The sequence below is a fragment of the Cyprinodon tularosa genome, unplaced genomic scaffold, assembly GCF_016077235.1.
Source record: "Cyprinodon tularosa strain WSP-4 unplaced genomic scaffold, ASM1607723v1 ctg84, whole genome shotgun sequence".
NCBI lineage: Eukaryota > Metazoa > Chordata > Actinopteri > Cyprinodontiformes > Cyprinodontidae > Cyprinodon > Cyprinodon tularosa.
This window is the reverse complement of record NW_024039607.1, coordinates 1,365,165-1,387,343: the sequence shown is the minus strand read 5'-3', so window position 1 is coordinate 1,387,343 and position 22,179 is coordinate 1,365,165. Positions and strand designations below refer to the sequence as shown.

Sequence of the window (22,179 nt, the reverse complement as noted above, 5' to 3'; positions counted from 1 at the left end):
AATTGTGCACAGATCTAAAGGTTTGAAAACAAAGCACAGGAATTTAACTTGCATTATATAGACATGTAATAACAATATGAATTAAGCTGATGAAAGAAATATTCTGTTTACCTCAGACATGAGTGTGTGACAATAATGGCCAAATGCTAAGAGGTACATGTCAGCGTCACTTAAAAGAATGAATGATTTGACACACTCTCTATAAATACCTCTTTTAAGTTGTGCCATAAAAATTGCTTGGCTGACCAAACCCTGTGCGAGTTGCTTAATGGCATGTTATGCCACCTAGAAAGGGGCGTGTACCTCACGAGCCGCAGCGTGTCCTTTCGAATGTTTATAAGGCTTCGTAGCGTCTTTACTGGTTCCTGAGGTGGCGGAGCTGCATATGGGAACTGGACACAAAACACACACAGAAAGAAATTAGATATAAAATACATGCTGTGAGACCAAGGAGGGAGAGCTCCATCTTTTTCTCTTAGATCAACCCAGCATTCCTTTTCTTGACAAACATCAAACTCTGGGTTGGACAATGGCCTCAATAGATCCTGATTATCTTAACGTGGAAGAGCCTTAGGTTGTCAGCACGGATCTAGCTGGTGCTGACAAATGCTGAGTCTGGGCAAAAGAAATCTCCTCAGTTACAGCTGACACTATAAGAAATGTTTGTTTTCTCTTAGAAGTCACTACAAAATGAGACCAATGTGAAAAAGAAAACATCCAAACAGTTAGTAATATTTACAAGGTGCTTCCTGGACTAAATCAAACTTTTTTTTTTTTTTTTATCATTTACCCATTAGGTAAAATGCAAACTGCTGTATATTTAAATGTTTAGAATCTGACCTTGTAGTTTACAACCACATTGCAAAAGGCAAATATTTGCTGAAATCTTTTGACCTTAAAGTTTAACTAACTAGTGTAAATCTGTTTAACTAGTTGATGCACTATAGAGAGAAATGAAGCTTTAAATGTTGTTGTTTCAGGAAAAAAAAAAAAAAAGACGCCAACAAGAAAACATAAAACTCATTTTAAAATCTGTCAACAGTGGGACTTGGTTTGAAAAAGATGTCTCACTACCCTGGATCCAATTGGGTAAAACCTCTAAAAGACAAAATACCTTCGCTAATACGTCTAAACTTATCAGCATATGGGAGGGGCTTTAACTTAAAGGCACACTGCGAACTTTGTGACCTAAAGAGTTGAATGCTTTTAGTTATTTTAAATGATTCCTCAGGCCAATATAGAGAGGTTGACACTATCAATAATACGAGCTGGGCCCCACTCTTTCAATACCACCTTTGTAAGATAGGAGAAGACGCACAGTCGTTGGTCAGGTCATGTGACCTGAAAGAACGTAACGCTTAATGGCCAAAAGGCTCTTATATCCTCATGGAGCTATGGCTGTTTGCTCTACTAGTTTTCTGCCTGCTCGACTACTGGTCATGGCTGAGGAAAGAAAAAACTTTAAACCTTCTGAGGAAGCTAAAAAGAGAAAACGTGAAAAGGATCGTACGCCAGGAAAAACCAGAGTCAGTCTTGGAAAGGAGTTTATTCGTTGGCGCAGGCTGAAAGAAGAAGAAGCCGGATGTAAAACCGATTCTCTTTTCTCATCTTTATTATTAGGCTTGTAAGTTAACACTTTGCTCCTAGTAAACAGTCTTATATCTTTATTATTATTTTTTGTACGTTTAGGACAAGCAAAATACGGGCAGTTACGGGTCCAGTGCCCCTAGTGGCCAAAAGTTACAAGCTATGACTTTGACTTTTATTTGATGTCAACGGGACTTGTAAAAGTGTTTCAAATTTTTTTTATTTGTTTTCTTAAAATGCTATCTGTTTTGAATTTTTAGAAGTGTTTTGTTTATTTTTATTTATTTCTTTTACATATACATTTGTTTTCTGAAATGCTAATTTGTTTTGGAACTTGTAAAAGTTTTTTGATTTTGTAATGTTTGTTTGCACCTCCCGGCCACCGTAGATGTCTAATTTTTAACTAATTAAAGCTTTATAATCAAGTATTTTCAGGAGAAAGTGACTTAAAAATTAAAAAAATACTGTCTATAAAGCTGTCTTTAGACACAAGGATGATAACTGGAAAAAGTATAATATTTATTAAGACATTAGGAGCCTATTCATATATACTACAAATACTTCTTATATTGGAAATTTATTTGTAAATACATGCACCAACTTAAAAGAAAACAGCCTATAAAAGTATATAAGGTGTCATTTTATTACCCGTTTTTTATTATTCCCTTTTCTCTGCATTTTTAACAGTAGCTTAGAAGCATAAATGGCTGTTATTTTCATTACTGAACACTGTATGTCAGCATGTAAATACATTAAAAAACATTGTCTAGAAAAACCAAGCAAAGCTTTTATACTCCTAAAAAGTACACTGGTGCATATAAAAAAAACGCCAATTGTCCAAATAGGATCGATTAAAATAGATAGATTAAAAAAATGACCTAAATTATTTATTCACCAAGCTGTAGACACTTTAAAGCAGTTCATCAGGGTTCCTACCAGATTTGAATTTCAATATTCTTTGTTTACCAAATTAAAATTTCAAAATTTTCTGTTAAAATATTTAGTCTGGTCTATAAAGATGAAAATAATGTGTTGTTTTTATTTGAGTTTGATAAATGAAAACACCCTAATTGGTTCATTGAGCTCCTAAGTGTGCAGGAACCTTCTCTAGTGAGCTGGTTTGGCCACCAAGACAACAAGTTGAATTTTCACATTACCCTAACCATAGTGAACAACTAGCGTGCTTATTAAAATGTCACTAGTGAGCCCATAGTTATGTCGGGGCGTCAACATTGTGAGGTTTTTAATAACTACTAGTTACATAGTATGAGAAAAAGCCAACTAGTTGGAGCTTTTTTTACACTACACTGGAAAAACGATCTAGAAATAAATAAAAATGTCTTAAATTAATTAAATTAATTTACCATTAATTTCAGTATGTAATTGTGATAGTTTGCCAATGGAATTAGTATTTTTACTCTTAGAATAAGATAATTAGTAAAAATGCACTAGAAATTAGACAAGACAATTGCATTTTCTTATTTGAAGTGTAAATTGTCTTGTTCCATTGGCAAAATGTCTCTTTTACCTCCTCAACCCAAGAACAAATGCAATTATTTTAAGAAAAAATGACTTTTTTAGATTTCGATTTTTTCCAGTGTAGTGAGCCAAAAGTGACTAAATTGGGCAAAAAGGAAATTAATTGTAATGGCCTTTTTTATTATTCAAGCAAAATATTAAAATGACTATGAGTACATTTACTTTGTCACAAAATAGCAGGTGAGGCTTGCAGCTATTGTCAAAGATATCAAACAGTAATCTAATTTTTTTGCCCTTTTTATACGTAACCTTTAAACAGGGCTGTTTGCGGTTCATTGCCAAAAAATCTCTCCGTGCGCGTTTGAGGCCAAAAGCTGCTGAATGAGTGCAAGGGCCGAGCCGGAGCGGTTTGAGGATCCCAGGAGAAGAAACATGCAGGATGTGGTCGGGATACCTCCACAGTACAACCCCTCATCTGAGTTCCCGTGTGTTTAAGGGTGTTTGTGTGGCTTGAATAACACCATATTCAGCACTATTACACATCTGGGCTCAGCAGGAGTCACGCCTGCAAACCACACAAACAAACACACACACAGAGCTGCTGCTGAAACAGACCGTTCACTCAGACCTCACTGGCTGCACTCTGTCACTTTACCTACCTACACGGCTACTTAAGGTTCAGTCGAAACTATTTGAGCTTTTTACTAAATAGAAATTAGTAAAAAATTATGTTGACAAAAGATAGAGTTGCAATTAATCAAAATTTGCTATGTGAATGTGTGGATTAACATTAATGCAGAAAGATTTTAGATTTAAAAAGACAATTTTCCTTTTGTTCAGCTAGGGGCGGGAATTTATTGTACTTTTTATTATGATATATTTCTGGTCATAATAAGAGTTTTGATTTATAGTCTATATGAGAAATTAGAATCAATGATGATTAAAAACCAGAAAGTGGGGGGAATTATCAGAACTTTACTTTTTCTTTCTTTGTCTTTTTCCAGTGGGGCATTAATATATTTGAAGAATATGATTAAATGCAGCTCCTAGAGATGTTTAGTGATGCATATCCTACCTCTGTCCTAAAGGTGCCGCATTTCAATGTGTATATTGCAGTGGTACACAGTCACAGCCATACAGTTACATAAAAAAAGACAGGAGAATTATGTTTGGTTTTTTTGTTACTTTTATCGTTATCACGATAATATCACCAAATATCTTGATAAGGTGCATATTGCACAAATTCAGTTGTTTTTTGTTTCTTGCTGAGTACCAGGATATTATGGCACTAGATCTCTTTCCGAAATCTGCAACTGTTAGCAGGGCTAATGAACTTAAAGCACTGATCTCTATTTATTCACTGGATTCTGAAACCCCGAAAAAGGTGAAGTCAATTGCCGCCATCTTGCTACTCCCCACTCTCACTGAGACGTGGCTAAAAATGCCTACGTGTGTAGCATTTGGCTGCAAAAACAAGAAGTATGCTGGTTCTGAGAAGACTTTTCGCAGCTAATTTTACAGTCAGTGGATGTACTAACCAAGAAAATCCATATATGCGCCAATATATCCAATAGTATAGTATTTAGCGTAACTTTAGTCTGGCTATCTTTAACCCACTTGACTGATTAACCATCGACAATGTTGTGTAACGTTAGAAAATAGAAAGTAGAGTAAATAAAAGGTAATTCGCTGTGAAATGTGAATGTAGTCATTTTTGATTAAATGGATGATGTTGTTGTTTTTTTGTAATGTTTGGTATATTTCTCATTAGAAAAAAGACATGCTGAAATATGTTGTGTGTTTTACTTATGGAAAAAAAAAACAATTCAAAACATTTGACATGTGAAATGATATTTAATATGCAATTACCATAACAATTTGCAAAAACATAAAGTAAGGAGCATTTAATTGGTTTTCTATTGGCACTGCAGCTGCTTTAGAATTAGATAAAGAGGAAAACATTGTGTCTAAAGTAGCTGAACCTTAGCAGAATCACCCCCTATTGTATCCGATTGATGAAACCGAAACTAACCACACAAAAAATTATCATAAACTAATAGAAACTCTATTATCTTGATAACTTTAAACATTTTTTTTATTATTATTCTGCAGTGACAGATTACATAAAGCATCATAGGCATCGTTGCGCATGTTCTCAGGGTTAATTTGATCTTTTATTACATGCAGCTTTTATCTAGCAATGCTCACCTGGATATGTGCTCTCAGGCCATTTAAATGACAATCACCGTCATCCAGTGACGACAGGGTGCAGCTGTGACCCTGCTCCCATCCACACCACATCATTCTGCATATTATTTACTGGCCTACATTCGGCATATTAAGGTATAAATAATAGGAGCAAACTCAGGATTTTACTAGGAGTAAAAATCCATCCTGTGAGAACAATATGTTAACATATGATGCAACCTATTCATTGGTTAAATAAAGTCATAACTAGGGAGTAAACCCTTTATGGTGGCAGAGATTTTTTTGTCTTTGTGTTTTTACACTTATCGGCCACTGGCCTGCTTAGAACTGCACCCCTTGCATAAAAGACAGTTCAACTAAGTTTTATCTGCTGGACAGATGGACTTAAAGATAACAGAGTAATTTAGGAAACAGACTAGCTTAAATGGCTGCAAGTTTCTAAGTTTATTTGAGTGTAAAACAGAAAACAGTAGAATGTAGGAAAATGGCTGTCAACATTAAATGGGCTTAACAACTGCTGCGGTAAAATTACTGCTACCTTGCTGCCCTACTGAATGGTTCAATAGTTCATAAAAGCTGTCTAAGAACATTTTTTATTCCTAAGACTTTCTATTAAACCCTTAAAAATAGCTTCAGACACTGGCATACTTGTGGCGCCAGTGTGGTGCAGCAGACAGAAAGAACAACTGCGGCTAGTCCTATGAAACCAAACCCCATTATACAACGCTGCTAAAGCATTGAAAAAAAAAAATACAGATCAAAATGGAAAACCAACACTGAAGCTACTATCTAAATGATGTGCCTACGGCGGGATTACACACAACCAGAAAACCAGGGGAAAACCGTTTGACTAATTTCAGCTCTAGCAGAGCCAGAAACAGCCGAACCACTGAGATCGGTGCTGAGAAAAGGATGCATTTTTATTTTAGCTTGACTCCCTGTTTCCCTCTGCAGGCGCAAGGGCTTTTATTCTGCAGCTCTCTCTAATTTGACCTTCAGGCTCTTGATGGAGTTTGAACAAACTCTCCAGAGAATGTGTCACTTGTCCGTCTCGCAGCACATGGAGTCAGCAGATAATGATTTTCCAGTCTAATTAGCTTAATGAGACGAAATAAATTTCAATCTGTGATGGTTTGAAGGGCGGCTAATTGTCTTTGCACAAGTCAGAAAGTCAGCAGCTCCTTTTTAAATGCATGCTCAATCAGTGTGGTGATCGGTATGAAGAAAGAAAGGGACTTAAGTTCTGTTTGCTGGTCACTTTTTGGACCTCGAAGAGAAACATTTTGAAGCTTAATTTTAGTTCAACTTTTTACAAAAGGCTTGTTTGTCAATGGTCAGTAAAAAAAGCACATAAAAAATGCATAATAATTAAAATGAAATAATTGCTTTTCTAATTTAACGTTTAACATATTTTTCTTTTTTTTTCTATAGTATTCAGTTCAACATGTTTTATGTGCTATAGAGCTACAGATTATTTTCAATTATATAATTCTTATGACCTAAAAACATAAATATCTGCTTCTGTCCATAGAAAACTATCATAAATAGATTAACAGCAGCTAATTGACAAACGCTGAGAAAGCATGAGGGATGTGTGAAGGGAGGATAAAGGAACAATAATGAAAAAAGAATTAAAACTCTCGTCTAACAAAGTTAAACTATTTCTAATTTGACAATTCTAGTCAAAACAACCTTTATTATGAAAAAAGAAAAACCTACTGCTACTGGTCTGCTTCCCAGGAAGTTGAGATCCGTATTTTCCCCGAACAGGTAGCCCTCCGGATGGGTGGAGTCAAACTTCTCCCCTCCCATGATGAAATGGTTTGCAAAGTAACTCCCTGCAGAATGAGGAAAGAAGGAATATATTTTAAACATATATGAGATTAAAAAATATATTATAATTACAACCAGAATAAAACTCAAACTCATAAAAGCTAAAGAACTAAAGACATAAACTTAAATACAAAGTCTTCCATAAAATGACACATTTTGTGAAAATAAAGCATAAAAACAGTAAAACCCTAAAAGCTGTAAGAGCTTTTAATAAAAAAAAAGAACCTAATATGAAGAAAATGGCTTCATTACAGTTTAAAAAAATTATACCAATTATATCCAATTGCAATAATTAGAAAGTAAGATGTTTGGGGGGAAAAAATTTAATTTTAATCTTTTTACCAGCTAGAAACTTTTTCTGATGATAACAGAGATCCAAGGAGGACAACAAGAGGCTTTAATGGACGTGTTGCTTTTTAATGACAGGCGAGGCTAATATCATAAGACCATAATGGTGGTTCATGGTCTCAACACATGACATGCAGCGCACAAGAGATGTTTCTGCCTGGGGAAAACCAAAATAGCTCCTTTGAATTATATTTCTGTCATACAATGACAGCCATTACCACACTGGAGAGAAAAAAAAAATAGCTCCTCATCCTCATCACATTCTTTTTCTTATTATTTACAGCATGTGGGAAAAGTGGCCTTGTCGCCAGTTCCCACAGACGGGAACTGGGGCTGATAGACTGGTTTCACTGGCTGCCGTGGAAACAGCATCCAACACATAAAATCGTCTATCTTTCAAGTGTTTTATCTAAATAATAAAATAATGCAACGCATTTATTGTTAAAATAACACTAGAAATATATCGCCTGATGTTTCCGACCTCTTTTTGGTAAAACGATCGTCTTACTTCATGTCTAATATAACCCTAGTTCTGAGGGGTAATATCTTGATGTGTTCCAACACAATCTCATTTTTGACACTAAAATAGGATTAATCCTAAATCAGGATGGGGAGCTTAGCGTGGTGGAGCTAAGAAGAAACAGACAGGGGATAAAAACTGAAGCAGAAAACAGCAGAAGCAGCTTTAGGCGCAGTTCAAATCTTCACAGTTTTGTTTTTGCTAAACAATGCTGCCCAAAAGTATCCATTCAACATTTTTATGTCATATTAGAAACAGAATGATTGATGATGACTTAATGATTTGCAGCTTTTCAGATTTAGAAAACTTTTTTTTTTCTGAGCAGCCATTTTCACGACTTACTGTAACGGATTTTTAATTGGAATTCAGCCTGAACTTTGTCCGGGCCAGGGTTAAATCCAGTAATTTAAACTCCAGGCTTCTGGAGCTTGTAGTTTTCATCTGCTTCAACATACCTAAAGCAAATGTGTTGGTTAGCAGTAGGTCTTGTTTTAACTTGATTTAATGCTATTTGATTTAAACTCATTGGGCCAGAAATGCATAAAAAACAACCTGCAACACACAATTCCCATAGACAGAAGTTGGAGACGACTGATCTGAATCATTCCATTTTGCATCCTGTTGTATGTTCAAGGTTGCCCACGTGGAAAAGATCTTCCATCCAACGCTTTTGCAAACATGGAGTCCTCCTGGGAAGCTCTGCATTTAACTCCTTAATTCTTAACTGAATTTAATCCTTAACTGAAGTTCCCTTTTATGATTTATAAAGTATTTTTGAATTGTTTCAACATCCCTTTCACAGCTGAAGAACAGCATCCCCCCCAGCATGATTCTCCCACCACCTTGTTCCCACAATCCAGACTTTTGCATTTAGGAGGATGTGTTGAGGGTTAATTTCATATTTATTTCTATAGCATATTGAACAAACAGTTGACCAAAAATGGTTTAAATTACATCCAAGGCCCATCATCCTGCAAACTGAATAACGGTGATAGAAAAAACAACAAAATCATACATTTTAACGCAGAACATATCTGCTAGTATCTTTCAATTCAACAATTAATCAGATTAATCTATCATTAAAATAACTGTCAATTTATCATGTAATGGATTACATGGTAACATCAGTATAGAGACTAAAAAACATGTTTTAGTTGACAGAACAACCCACTTAGAGCAGTAATAACAAGTTTGTGTGTGTGTGTGTGTGTATATATATATATATATGCTGCTATCATTTTGCTAATCTCTGATGCTGCTGCTATTTTCAAATATATATATAATTACTTTAATGTATGAATATATATATATATATATATATATATATATATATATATATATATATATATATATATATAAGATGAAACAAATAGCTTTTTGTCTGTCAATATGCTCTACCCAGAACTGCTCTAGTAGATTTTTTTTTTTTTAAGTTCCATCTGGTTTTATTATGTTAGAAAAAATCTTCTTTACGGAACCTTTTGCTATATGATTATTAATAGATAAAATAATCGACTGATTAATCATTGGCAACATAATCTTTAGTTGCAGCCCTATATTCAACAAATATCTCTATAGATATAAAGTGTATGTTTTAAATAAACTGCAGCATAGATTCTAATAGAAGGTCTGAGGGCACAGAGGCTGAGGCTCTGCAGGCCCAGCCAGCAGATAAGCAGCAGGTTTAGTGATGGAGCTGCAGCGATCAATCCACCACAGTCCGACCTGTTAGTTGGTGACTTACCAGATTTCGGAGGGTAACGATACACCGAATTGGACGGAATGTCCACTTCTTCCACGCCGATGTTCTGCCTGCTGGTTAAAGCTCCCATTTCCAGTCCAATCACCGCCGTACAGCCGAACGGGCATAACACTTCAGGCTCGCTTTGTGCGCCCAGACTCTTCTTTCGCTCTCATTTAATCCAGATGGTGCTGCCTCTGTTCATTTCTGTCCGATCCAAGCCTCTGCCGTGAATGTGACCGTTCCAGGGATTATATAGTAGCCGCTTATCCCCCCTCTGTCTGTTGCTGTGTGTCTGTGTTTTTTCGGGTAGAAAATAGAGGCAGCAGTCGCTTTAACTGCTAGGAAGCAAAAAATCCCCGAGCATGCATCCTCTCCTACATCTCCTGGCAAAGAGACGCTTTTCGACACCTCCGACGAGGCTGATCATACATCCTCCTCCCCACTTCCACTCCTGATTCTGTCAGAGAGCTCCGTGGATCCCCATGACGTCACACCGGCGCAAATCCCGACCGACTTTTTTTTTTTTTTTTTTTTTTTGCGCAGTCCCCCTTTTCTCCTGTTACACTGCAGTGAGTGGCTTAAGTAAAAAAAAAATGTGTCGCTCTCTAATTCAATACATCTGAGATTAAGGAAAGAGAAAAAGGGAAATAAAACCGTTAGGCTGAGAAAAAAAAACGTTAAAAACCACCCGAGCTGCCCATCGACGATGACCTAGGTCGCTTTAAAAAAAAAAAAAAGACAGAAATACATGTCTACGGCGATGGCTATTATGGACTCCAGTTCTACAGGGGGCAGTGTAACGACACAACACCGGGAGGCGGTTACCGTGTAGCCAATCGGTCTTTGTCAGCCACGTGACTGACACGCCCCCTAGCGCCATTTTTGTGGTGAGCGGAAGAAAAACAAAACAGCAGAAAACAAGAGGAGAGCGCTGCAAGCCAGCAGCGAGGATTATCAGTTGAATGGAAAAGAACAAGAAAACTGAACGGATACCCTACCCAGACAAACTTTCTAAAGCTGCTAGGGAACGATATTATTATTACAGTGACAAGGCAGATGTTGTGGGCAGTTGCACAGATCGCTGCAGTTATTAGAGTAGTTTGTGCTGCTCATCAGACTGAACGGAAAAACTTGTCAGAATTTTTGCACATTGATAAGTTGCACACTGTATTTGCTGTTCACTTTACCCAGGCCTGTTTTCACTGGGATCTGCAGTCTTCTTCACAGATATCACCTGTTAGGTCATATCTCTACGGAAGACCACAGTGAAAACAAGTCCAGGGAAAATGAAAATCTTCTAATTTAATCTAAAGAGCAATCTGCTATATACGAGGGAGGAAGACAAAGTAAAACATTTGAAGCTTTGCACTGTTCTGCATTATTTATGTATTTGAGGTTTTGTATTGCATTTTCATAAATTCTCTGCTTGATTGAAAAGATAATAACAACGCTTGTTTCAAATTTCAAACTCCACTCTTTATTGTACACACATTTTTACAACTTCAGAAACATTGTTAATATTTGAAGTGATGGTGAAACTTATATTTGATTTGCTGTTATTTTTCAAAAGTAACTTTAAAAAAAGCAAAATTCTATTTGTGTGAAAAGAAGAATAAAAAAAGAAGAAGAAAGTTGAAACAGTACTTGATCTGGCATTCATTTATTAGCTGGTTTCTCTGTGAAAATTTCAAAACAGTCACTAATCACTGTGACTCTATGTCGAAGAGACTAAGAAGAGACTAAGACGGAACCGGAAGTGTGGCTCCTTACAGACTATGCGTCAGCCCGTCCTCCATATTGTGAGGGGTAAATTCTTCTTGGAAACCGGCAAATGGATGTTAGAAAACAGTTTATTTTATTTATTTTTTTATTAAAAAGAGCATACAATTTTACAATAAATGTTATTTAATTACTAGGTGAATGTGAAAATCTTAATTCCAACACATGAGTGATTAAAGCGCTACTGTAAGAAGTATCTATTAGGGAATGACCAACATGAAGTACCAGAAGTACTTTAAATACAACTTCAACCTTGTCTGCACCTTTGGGATGCATCCCAGCTTCAGCACACCTGAATCAGTGAAGTCCATCATCAGTATCTCTTCCAGCTTCACAGAACCCTAGTAAAGGTCAATATATTCGATTTAACTGTGATGTAAAATGGATGCATCAAAGGTTGCAGAACATCAGCTCGCGATGACCCTGAATTATATGTAATTCATCAAATGGTAAATGGGCTTTATTAATATAGAGCTTTATCAAGTCTTAGGTCCCCAAAGCTCTTTAGGGTGATTCAGAACGGGGCATGCTACATTGTAGTCACAGCTGCCCTGGGACAGCCTGACAGAAACGGGGTTGCACCCAACCTCAATGTTTTTAGGACTCCTAAAAACATTGAAAACAAGATGTTTTTTGGACTCCTTAAAAATATGCACCAACTCTAAAGCTATGGAACTTATAACCCTGAGTGGTGAACTTAATTTGTAATCTATTTCTTTTTCTGTTTCATGGACCCTGTAGTTCTGTTACCCCAGTACCTCGAGCATACTACTGTCTGCAATTGTATATTCTTTATTTGTAAATAAAGTTTGTTAAAAAAAAAAAAGAAAGAAAGAAAGACTCAGGGTTGCCATATAGTGGGTGTTCATTTAATCCAGCATTATAACGTTTCGGCAGTGGGAGGTTTTAAGTTTTACTGTAAAACAAAAACAGCTTCTCCATTGTGCTTGTCAGCAGATAAAAGCATGAAGTGCTATACCATTTAAATAGTGGCTGTTTGGGTGTTGCTTTCATCTCCCTGGCATCCAAACCATCCATGTTTGAAAAATCCCTCTGTTCTTTCTTTCTTTTGTTAAGTTTAATGGCGGTTGGCAAACAATTTACCACCTACTAGTATGGATTGCAGAACAAAATGACAACATTTAAACAATAAATGTATCTACTTTACTTTATATCTATAATATAATAGGGTAATATCCTAAATCTTTATCTAATATAATTGCTATTTATTATTAGCAATATCTTAATCATTTATGTTTCAGATGCTCCTGCTCTTCTCTACATCTCCAACAGTGTTACAATGTTTTCCCAACTAACTTTTTTGAGTCCCAAAAACTTTTCAGTTTATCTGGCAATGATCCTGATTTTCTCTGTTTCCTGTTTGGCTTGGTCTGTGCAGTTGATGACATACACTATAAATAAATACAGTTTCTCTACTTTTGGAGTGAAATTACCTACTCTTTCTACTTTATTTTACATTTGTACCCAATTCTGTGCTTGATTAATTTCTCCTGCTCTTTGTTATTGAACTCTCTTCACTGCTTCTGCGTAGCTCAAATTTTTGTCATTTTAATGTGTTTTATCTCCACTGCTTTCTTTCTCACCTCACATCCTCTACAGTTAACTCTGTGTTGGCCTCCACAGTTGCAGCACCATTCTTCAGCATCTTCCCTGCACTCCTTGATTCTGTGTTCTTCTCCACATTTTGAACATCTTTGCTTCCCCCTACAAACAACTACACAACTGCTGCCATTTGTCCGTACTTAGACAACTTTTACTGTCATTGTGTAAACACAGAGTGTATACAAATCAAAATTTCATTTAGTACAACTTTTCAGACAGCAAATGAAATTTTCCATTTCTTAAAGTGCAGCAGTGATCAAATGTAAATAGTGTGGGAGAAAAAAAACATGGTGCAAAAAAAAAAAACGCATTAATATGGAAGGTCAGAGCTTTGCAAGACAATTATATATGTTGCAAATATGCTGTATTTTTGGTAATGGGGAAGAAACTGCTGCAGAATCTGCTGGACCTGCATCGAATGCTTCGAAGCAGGGAGAACTGTCCATGGTGTCGTAGCGCTTACACTAAGCGAGTGGAGGCGGAATAAACAGCCTAACTGGGAATCTAATGAACCCTTTTTTGAGTCTCTCTGTTAGAATTGACTCTGAAAACTCTATCAGTAGTGACTTGTTGACACTCTTTCCCCTTGTATGTTTTTATAAAGCCTCTGTATCTTGTTAACCTTGCCTCCAATAATGTAATTTCCTAATCAATCTAAATCCTCATTAATTGGTACTCCTGTTATCACTTCTCTCACTGCTTTATTCTCTCCTACTTCTTTTATATAAATTACCTCTCGCTTTCCTACGTGTTCAACATCCAATGCTTAGATTTTTTGCACCTCATTTTTGCAAGTTACCAGCAAGTTTCCATCTCTCAACTCCTTCACTAATTTAAATTTCAAAATGTACTCATTTATTTCTCTGGGAATCAAAATGGGGCTCAGACGATTCTGTTTATCTTCAGCACCGTATCTAGTATTATTTTAATTCTCCTCTCACAACCTTTCTTCGCACAACTCTTTCTTCATCTAAACTGCTTTCTTCTAATTCCCGTTTAATTCATTGATTCTCAAACCACATTTTTAATAATAATAATAAGGAATTTTATTTATAACGCACTTTACATTTAACTTCAAATCTCAAAGTGCTACATTAAAAACGGAAAATTAAAACAAGTTTAAAAGACCATAACATTAAAAACAGAGTAAAAAGACAGTCATTAAAATCAATACATTAAAAGGCATACATAGCCTATTAAAAAAAAACTAAAATCAACAATTGTAGGCATTTCTAAAAAGGAAAGTTTTTAGTCCTTTCTTAAAACAATCCACCGTCTGTTGGGCCCTAAGGTGGTCTGGGAGGGCATTCCACAGACGGGGAGCTGCGGCTTCGAAGGCACTATCGCCCATTGTTTTTAGCCGTGTCCTGGGTGGGGCCAGACGGTGCTGTTGGCCTGACCGGGTCCGCGAAGAGGTGTGTGGTGTGAGCAGTTCAGTGAGATACGTGGGGGCCGCACCGTGCACATAGTGATGGGTGTGCAGAAGAATCTTGTACTCTATACGGGCGTGAATGGGGAGCCAGTGTAAAGTGTGAAGGATGGGAGTGATGTGCTGGTGTTTCCTCACCCTCATCAGGACCCTGGCAGCGCTGTTCTGTATGTACTGGAGCTTCTGAAGGCTCCTGCCAGAGATCCCGATGAGGAGAGCGTTGCAGTAATCCAGCCTGGAGGAGACGAAGGCATGGACGAGCTTCTCTGCAGCAGGGAGGGATAGGGAGGGGCGGAGTTTGGAAATATTACGGAGGTGAAAGAAGGACGTTTTGCAGATGGAGGTGACATGATTGTCAAAGGAGAGGTGGGGGTCAAGCTTGACCCCAAGGCTTGTAACAGAGGGAGACAGGGGAATGGTATGACCACAGAATGAAACAGAGGTGAGAGGAAAGGAACAAAGTTGATGAGGAGTACCAGTTTGGATGGCCTCTGTTTTTGAGGCATTAAGCTGCAGGAAGTTTTGACTCATCCATGCCTTTATATCCTCCAGGCAGGAGCTAAGGCGGGTGACAAAGTTGGCGGGGGAGCTGGGAGGAGTCATTTTAATGTAAAGTTGTGTGTCGTCAGCATAGCAATGGAAGTTGACCCCATGCCTGCCGACAACACAACTAAGGGGGAGCATGTAGATGGTGAACAGGGTAGGGCTGAGCACGGAGCCCTGGGGGACCCCACAGGTGACAGTGTGAGGTCTGGATTTTGCCTCCCCCAGGGCCACGTACTCGGTCCTGTCAGTAAGGTAGGAGTGAAACCAGTGGAGGGCAGTGCCAGAGAGACCAATGAAATGCTGGAGGCGGTGGAGGAGGATGTGGTGATCTACTGTGTCAAACGCAGCAGAGAGGTCGAGAAGAATGAGGAGGGACGTGAAACCGGAATCAGAAGCCATCAGCAGATCGCTGGTGACTCTGATGAGTCACCAGCTGTAGACATCCGGCTGTTGCCAATTTTTCCCCTTTTACTTCCTCTTTCTCTTACTTATTTGAAACTGTTGTCCAGCCTTCCTCGTCACCAGGTTGAAGCAACCTCAATTATCTGTAATTGTTTTACTTTATGTTTTTTTTTTTATGTACCTGTCATTTATTTTAATGTATCTCTGTTTCTTATGTTACTTTGCTGCCTCTTGGACAGGACTCCCTTGAAAAAGAGGTTTTTAATCTCAGTGGAAGGTTTTTTCCTGGTTAAATAAAAGTTATATAAAATAAAAATACAATTTTGTTCCATCCACCAACCCGTCAAGCATAACAATGTTTTTTTTTTACAGACAATTCGTCAAATGCCAACCTATATGGCTGGTTCCATCTAGCTGTTCCAGCACATGTGATTAAAATAAACGCTACGGATAAAAAAAAAAAAAATCATAATAAATAAGAAATTAAAAAAATAAACGCATGACCCCATCAATAACCTGTGAATCCCTCATATAAGTCAAGTGTACAGGTGCTGGTCATAAAATTAGAATATCATGAAAAAGTAGATTGATTTCAGTAATTCCATTTAAAAAGTGAAACTTGTATATTATATTCATACATTACATACAAACTCATATATTTCAGATGTTTATTTTGTTTAATTTTGATGATTACAAATGACAACAAATGAAAATCTCAAATTCATCATATCAGAAAATTAGAATATTACTGAAGACCAATAAAAACAAAGGATTTATAGAAATGTTGGCCAACTGAAAAGTATGAACATGAAAAGTATGAGCATGTACAGCACTCAGTATTTAGTTGGGCCTCCTTTGGCCTGTATTACTGCAGCAATGCGGCGTGGCATGGAGTCGATCAGTCTGTGGCACTGCTCAGGTGTTATGATAGCCCAGGTTGCTCTAATAGTGGCTTTTAGCTCTTCTGAATTGTTGGGTCTGGTGTATTGCATCTTCTTCTTCACAATACCCCATAGATTTTCTATGGGGTTAAGGTCAGGAGAGTTTGCTGGCCAATTAAGAACAGGGATACCATGGTCCTTCAACCAGGTACTGGTAGCTTTGGCACTGTGTGCAGGTGCCAAGTCCTGTTGGAAAATGAAATCTGCATCTCCAAAAAGTTGGTCAGCTGCAGGAAGCATGAAGTGCTCTAAAACTTCCTGGTATGTGGCTGCGTTGACCCTGGACCTCAGAAAACACAATGGACCAACACCAGCAGATGACATGGCACCCCAAACCATCACTGACTGTGGAAACTTTACACTGGACTTCAAGCAACGTGGATGAAGTGCCTCTCTTCTTTTCCTCCAGACTCTGGGACCTTGATTTCCAAAGGAAATGCTAAATTTACTTTCATCAGAGAACATGACTTTGGACCACTCACCAGCAGTCCAGTCCTGTTTCTCTTTAGCCCAGGCAAGACGCTTCTGACGCTGTCTGTGGTTCAAGAGTGGCTTGACACAAGGAATGCGACAGCAGAAACCCATGTCTTTCATACGTCTGTGTGTGGTGGTTCTTGAAGCACTCACTCCAGCTGCAGTCCACTCTTTGTGAATCTCCCCCACATTTTTGAAGGGGTTTTGTTTCACAATCCTCTCCAGGGTGCGGTTATCTCTCTTGCTTGTACACTTTTTTCGACCACATCTTTTCCTTCCCTTCGCCTCTCTATTAATGTGCTTGGACACTGAGCTCTGTGAACAGCCAGCCTCTTTAGCGATGACCTTTTGTGTCTTGCCCTCCTTGTGCAAGGTGTCGATGGTCGTCTTTTGGACAACTGTCAAGTCAGCAGTCTTCCCCATGATTGTGTAGCCTATAGAACTAGACTGAAAGACCATTTAAAGGCTTTTGCAGGTGGTTTGAGTTAATTAGCTGATTAGAGTGTGGTACCAGGGGCCATCAATTTTGAACCTTTTCATAATATTCTAATTTTCTGATATGATGAATTTGAGATTTTCATTTGTTGTCATTTGTAATCATCAAAATTAAACAAAATAAACATCTGAAATATATGAGTTTGTATGTAATGTATGAAGATAATATACAAGTTTCACTTTTTAAATGGAATTACTGAAATCAATCTACTTTTTCATGATATTCTAATTTTATGACCAGCACCTGTATGTCAGAAACAAGTAAAATAAAGGGGAGGGTTAATTGGGGAGCAAGGTTGGAAACCAAACTACTTCATTTTACTATAGTATACTACTGCACACTGCAACCTACTGTCATGCCAGTGTAATTTAAAAAATAAAATAAAATAAAGACAGATATCATCCTAACGTTTATTATAACGTTATTAGAAAAAATCCTAATGAATCCCTCGTCTATTGATTTGGACAACATTCATCCCTTTCTATGTTCTGGCTGACAAACAGGCTGGTAAAAAAGAGGGCTTTTTTACTATATTAGAGTAGAAAAAAGGGAGAATTGTGAATCTTTGAGGTTATATTTAAATTAAACTACTGAATTTTGGAAACGATTTATGTATCTAGTAACTAGACGACAATATAAAAGCAAATTTATCGTTAAATTAAACCCCTAACCGATAGGGAGCGCTGTAAAAACAACACAGAAAGAGGCGGATATCTCAACAGCCAATAAGAGGAGGCCAACAGGAGCGCAAAGAAAGGGGTAAAAGGAAGCTGCGCTGCCGCCATTTCACGTGAAAAGCAGCGCGCTCAGACCACTACTGGGTAGTCCTATTTTCAGAAATTTGATTCAGTCAGCGTGATTTTATCGTCTATGTACTTTAAAGTCAGCTTCAGTGAGTGTATTACGCTAAAGAAGCATAGTTATTTCAGTCTAAGCAGCCTCGCTCCGTTGCTTGGAGACGACCAAGAAAGAAAATGAGCTACGGAAGGCCGCCACCAGACGTGGAGGGAATGACCTCCCTCAAAGTGGATAACCTGACTTACAGAACTTCGCCGGAGACTCTCCGTCGAGTTTTCGAGAAGTACGGTCGGGTGGGGGACGTGTATATCCCCCGCGACAGGTACACCAAGGAAAGCCGCGGTTTCGCTTTCGTGCGTTTCCTCGACAAGCGCGACGCCGAAGACGCAATGGACGCCATGGACGGAGCGCTGCTGGACGGGCGCGAGCTGCGAGTTCAAATGGCCCGTTACGGCCGTCCACCGGACTCCATGTACAGCAGGAGAGGAGCTCCACCGCGCAGATACGGGGGCTACGGACGCAGGAGTAGGAGGTAATTCATTTAGGGCTGTTATAACTTCTTGGTTATGCATGTGCTCTAAGAGCACGTGGTCACGTGATCCTCAATTCCCATTAAGTTTGTGAAAATATGGAATTTAGACTATTAGAACTTGCATATGAGTCAAGATTGAGATCCAAACAGATTCTTAAAATTTACAATTACTTAATTTGCTATTAAATAATTTACATTAAACCACTATCATGTGTGGTTTCTGTCTAAACTAGCTATAGGTTGAGTTTATAATTTTAAACTTTACATTTTGAATAAACGTATAAAACATTTTCATGTCTTAATATGCAATGTATTTTTAAACTGAAAATCTTAATTTGTAAAATCAATGAAGTCGTCCTATTTGGAAATTGGTATAAACAAAAAACTGTCCAAACTGTGGTGATTTGCCTAGTTTTGCTTTCTGTTTATTTGCTGTTTGCTTCAACATGTTTGTTTCTTTGTGTCCAGTCGATCAGCCAGCCCTCGGCGCCGCAGACGTAGCCGAAGCCGCTCCAGGAGCAGAAGCCGTTCCCGATCAAGGAGCCGTAACCGTTACAGCCGCTCCAGGTCCCGTTCCTACTCCAGGTCCCGATCGAGATCCAGGTCAAAATCCAAATCCAAGTCCAGAACACCCCGGCACAGCAAGTCCAAGTCTCCCTCCAGATCCCGGTCTCGCTCCAAGTCCAAATCACGCTCCAGGTCCAAGTCAAGGAGTCCAACCCCGGCCTCCAACAGGGGATCGAAGTCCCGGTCCAGGTCTAAGTCCAAGAGTGCACCTAAATCACCAGGAAACAACGAAGCAGAGCCTTAACCCAAGTTTGGATGCAATATCACGGTATTCAGGGGAACGGGCTTTTTATTCTACTCTTTAATTATGTATTGCATTGTTTAGTCATTATAGTGTTTTCTGCAGTCTTTATGCTTCTTAAATACAGTAAAGTCTGCAGAATGCTGTTAGAACAAAAAAAAGCTTCTTAAATACAGTAAAGTCTGCAGAATGCTGTTAGAACAAAAAAAAAAACATGTTTAGTGCTAGCTTTGTGTGTGCTTTACTTTGGAACATTTCTCAAACCAATTTAAAGCACACGCAGGCAACAGGAGATCTGGTTTAAAAGCATCATTATTATGGGGTACTCGGATTTCAAATTGATTTGTTCAGGGAGGGGAGGCGGGTGGTTGGAATGTGGGATGCTCAATCAAATCGTTCACCTAAATGTGGAATTCTTTCCTCCAAGCTGCTGAGTCCTGTTTGCAAAGAGAGGAGGAGATGGGGGTGTTGCAGTGTGAGAGCAGTTAGTGTGTGACCCTCCCATGTGACCTGCCTGTTGCTGAGAGCCATGGCAGTTGCTAAGGAGCAGGTCACCGAGGCAACGGTGGTTGCTATGAAGCAGGTCGTCATGGCGGTGGTTCGAGCTGTCAGTTGGTGTATGAGGTGGTGTGCAGAGGTACGTTCTCTTGTGGGGCACACAGGCAGATGCACTAAGCAGTTTACCCACCTGTGCCTGTGGTTTCCTCCGCCTCGCAGAAAGGGAGCGGACCCTGAGGTTTGTTTTCCCCAATATGGCCAGGTGTTAGAGCTAGTGTGGGAAAAGCTGGGTTGGGAAAATGTAAAAAAAAGCGAAGCAAGTTACTGAGTTTATTCTAAATCTGTGTGCTTTATTTTATTAAGCAGTTTTAGTTCAAATCTTGCAGTCATTTAAATATTCAGATCAGCTGCAGGAAGTGATGTCAGCTTCTGTTTTCACTCTTATTGACTAACGGTTTATTTTTCCTTCCAGATCTGTTGCATTGAGCCTTTGAGGACCTTCGGAACTGCCTCAGTTTGAGCAAGAACAATCCTATTACCACTGAATGCAGACTGAAAGGTTAATTGGATCTTGGTATAATTTGTTTTAAATGTTGAAATTTGTAATCTGCCAAAACAAATTCTGTAACTTTGGCATAATTTGTAAAGCTGAGTATATGAAAGGGAGGTGTTTTTCAGTTTACCTTTTAGGGGGGTGGGGGGCTTTTTTTTTCTTTCAATTTGTAAGTAATAAATTCCTCTTCCATCACCTTGTTTTCTTTTTTTTTTTTAGGCTCCATTGATGTTTTTTTTTAATTGACTATGAAACCCATTTGTAAAATTTATGTAGAAAACATCTAAATTTTTGCTTGCAGCATTTAGTTGTATTGTCACTCTTTCAGGGGGGCTTTTTTTGTGTAAAATGTATTAAAGGCCACTTCAATTAGTGTTTCGCTTAATCCAGCGACATGTGTTCTGCTTTTTCTGTCTAGTTTTAAGTTGCTTTCCTATGACTCTAACCCTCTTTCTTGTGTATCTTTTGTGCACTAGGCGCAGTTGTGTAGCAGTTGAATAATGCTGGTTAGCTGTTAAGATGCGGTGCAGTGCGGTGGTGACATGGTGTGGCGTGTTGCGGTGCTGAGTGCCCGGTGCAGTTCCGGGGCTCGACCCTTCGCTGCCGTTTGCCGGTTTGTAAGCTCACAGGTGTGGCAGATCATCGTTCCTCTCCTGTCTGTGACCTCTACTTCCCTACATGTGCTGTATATATTGTCTTCTATCCTTTTTACCCTTCCTTCTCTTGTGTGTCCCACCCTCAGCCTTCCCTCTGTGGCTTATCCACTGAATTGGTCTTGCTTGCTTTAAAAACTGGTCCAGTGGGACTCGGAAGAGAATGGTCACAGGGCAGTTAATGGTTTCTTATAAAAAATTCTGAACCGCAAACTTCTGTGTGTATCAGATGTGTTGTAACTGCTTCAAATGGATGCCAATAAAGGTCTGTGTTCAACTTAAATGTTTTAATGGCTTTTTTCCCCCACAACACTTGATGCTTGATGTTGACCGTATTCTTAACTAATGATTGTCCTGGTTCTCTACATCTTTTAGTTTCTATGTAGTAGTTGTGAGTAGTTTTTGTTTTTTTTCTTTATGGAGTTCACCCCCCAAAAAATCTAATCATTTACATTTGAGTGCTGATTCTATACAAATTGATGGAAGGTTGAGGGGAAGGAAAACTTGCAGCCATGAGGATCGTAAGGTCCAGCCTACAAGGGAGATTTCAAGGTTTGAGATTGAGAGCAACTCATCAAATACATTTTCATGATACACCAGCCCTCTGAATTTTTTTAAATTATCTGTTTATGAACGGCAACCGTGTTCATCTCTGAAGATGGTTGAGGCTAAGCAGAATTACACTGACTCTTACCTCAGTTTCCCTTGGTTTTTTGTTTTTAATTCTTTGATATTTGGTGTACATACTTTAGAAACGTTTGTTGGCAGAATCAATTTTTACTAAATAAGAACTTTGTGTTGGACTGCTGAAAACCAAATGATGTAAACTCAACATCCCTAAACAGGAGTTGGAGGTTGGAGGAAAAATATCTGACCTTCAGTGAGTTTAGCCCTTTTCACTTTTTTCTTTTTTTTTTTTTTTTGACAA

The 22,179-nt window shown here is 38.4% G+C and overlaps 2 protein-coding genes across 8 annotated transcripts in view; one reads left to right on the top strand and one right to left on the bottom strand.

Annotated features, from left to right (window-relative positions):
• Nucleotides 1-10,261, bottom strand: part of rnf157 (ring finger protein 157) — a 30,377-nt gene extending 20,116 nt beyond the window's left edge. For 3 of the 6 annotated variants that reach the window (XM_038272616.1, XM_038272614.1, XM_038272613.1), the window contains exons 1-3: nucleotides 9,720-10,261; nucleotides 6,994-7,112; nucleotides 304-392 (exon numbers count right to left, since the gene is read on the bottom strand). In XM_038272616.1, the coding sequence (XP_038128544.1) occupies nucleotides 304-392; nucleotides 6,994-7,112; nucleotides 9,720-9,807 (296 nt within the window). In that variant the 5' untranslated portion in view covers nucleotides 9,808-10,261. The remainder of the gene's footprint in view (nucleotides 1-303; nucleotides 393-6,993; nucleotides 7,113-9,719) is intronic. The other 3 variants (XM_038272617.1, XM_038272618.1, XM_038272612.1) reach the window with 2 other exon arrangements.
• Nucleotides 10,262-18,172: 7,911 nt separating this feature from the next.
• Nucleotides 18,173-21,534, top strand: srsf2a (serine and arginine rich splicing factor 2a). Of its 2 annotated transcripts, XR_005279595.1 has the most exons (4): nucleotides 18,173-18,739; nucleotides 19,208-19,574; nucleotides 20,518-20,604; nucleotides 21,075-21,534. XR_005279595.1 is itself a non-coding variant. In XM_038272690.1 (3 exons), exons 1-2 carry the CDS (start codon nucleotides 18,384-18,386, stop codon nucleotides 19,548-19,550), a joined length of 699 nt encoding a protein of 232 aa, XP_038128618.1. In that variant the 5' UTR covers nucleotides 18,173-18,383; the 3' UTR covers nucleotides 19,551-19,574; nucleotides 20,518-21,534. The 2 variants fall into 2 exon arrangements, 1 of the variants encoding a protein (XP_038128618.1); XM_038272690.1 differs by having other exon boundaries at nucleotides 20,518-21,534.
• Nucleotides 21,535-22,179: the final 645 nt, after the last annotated feature.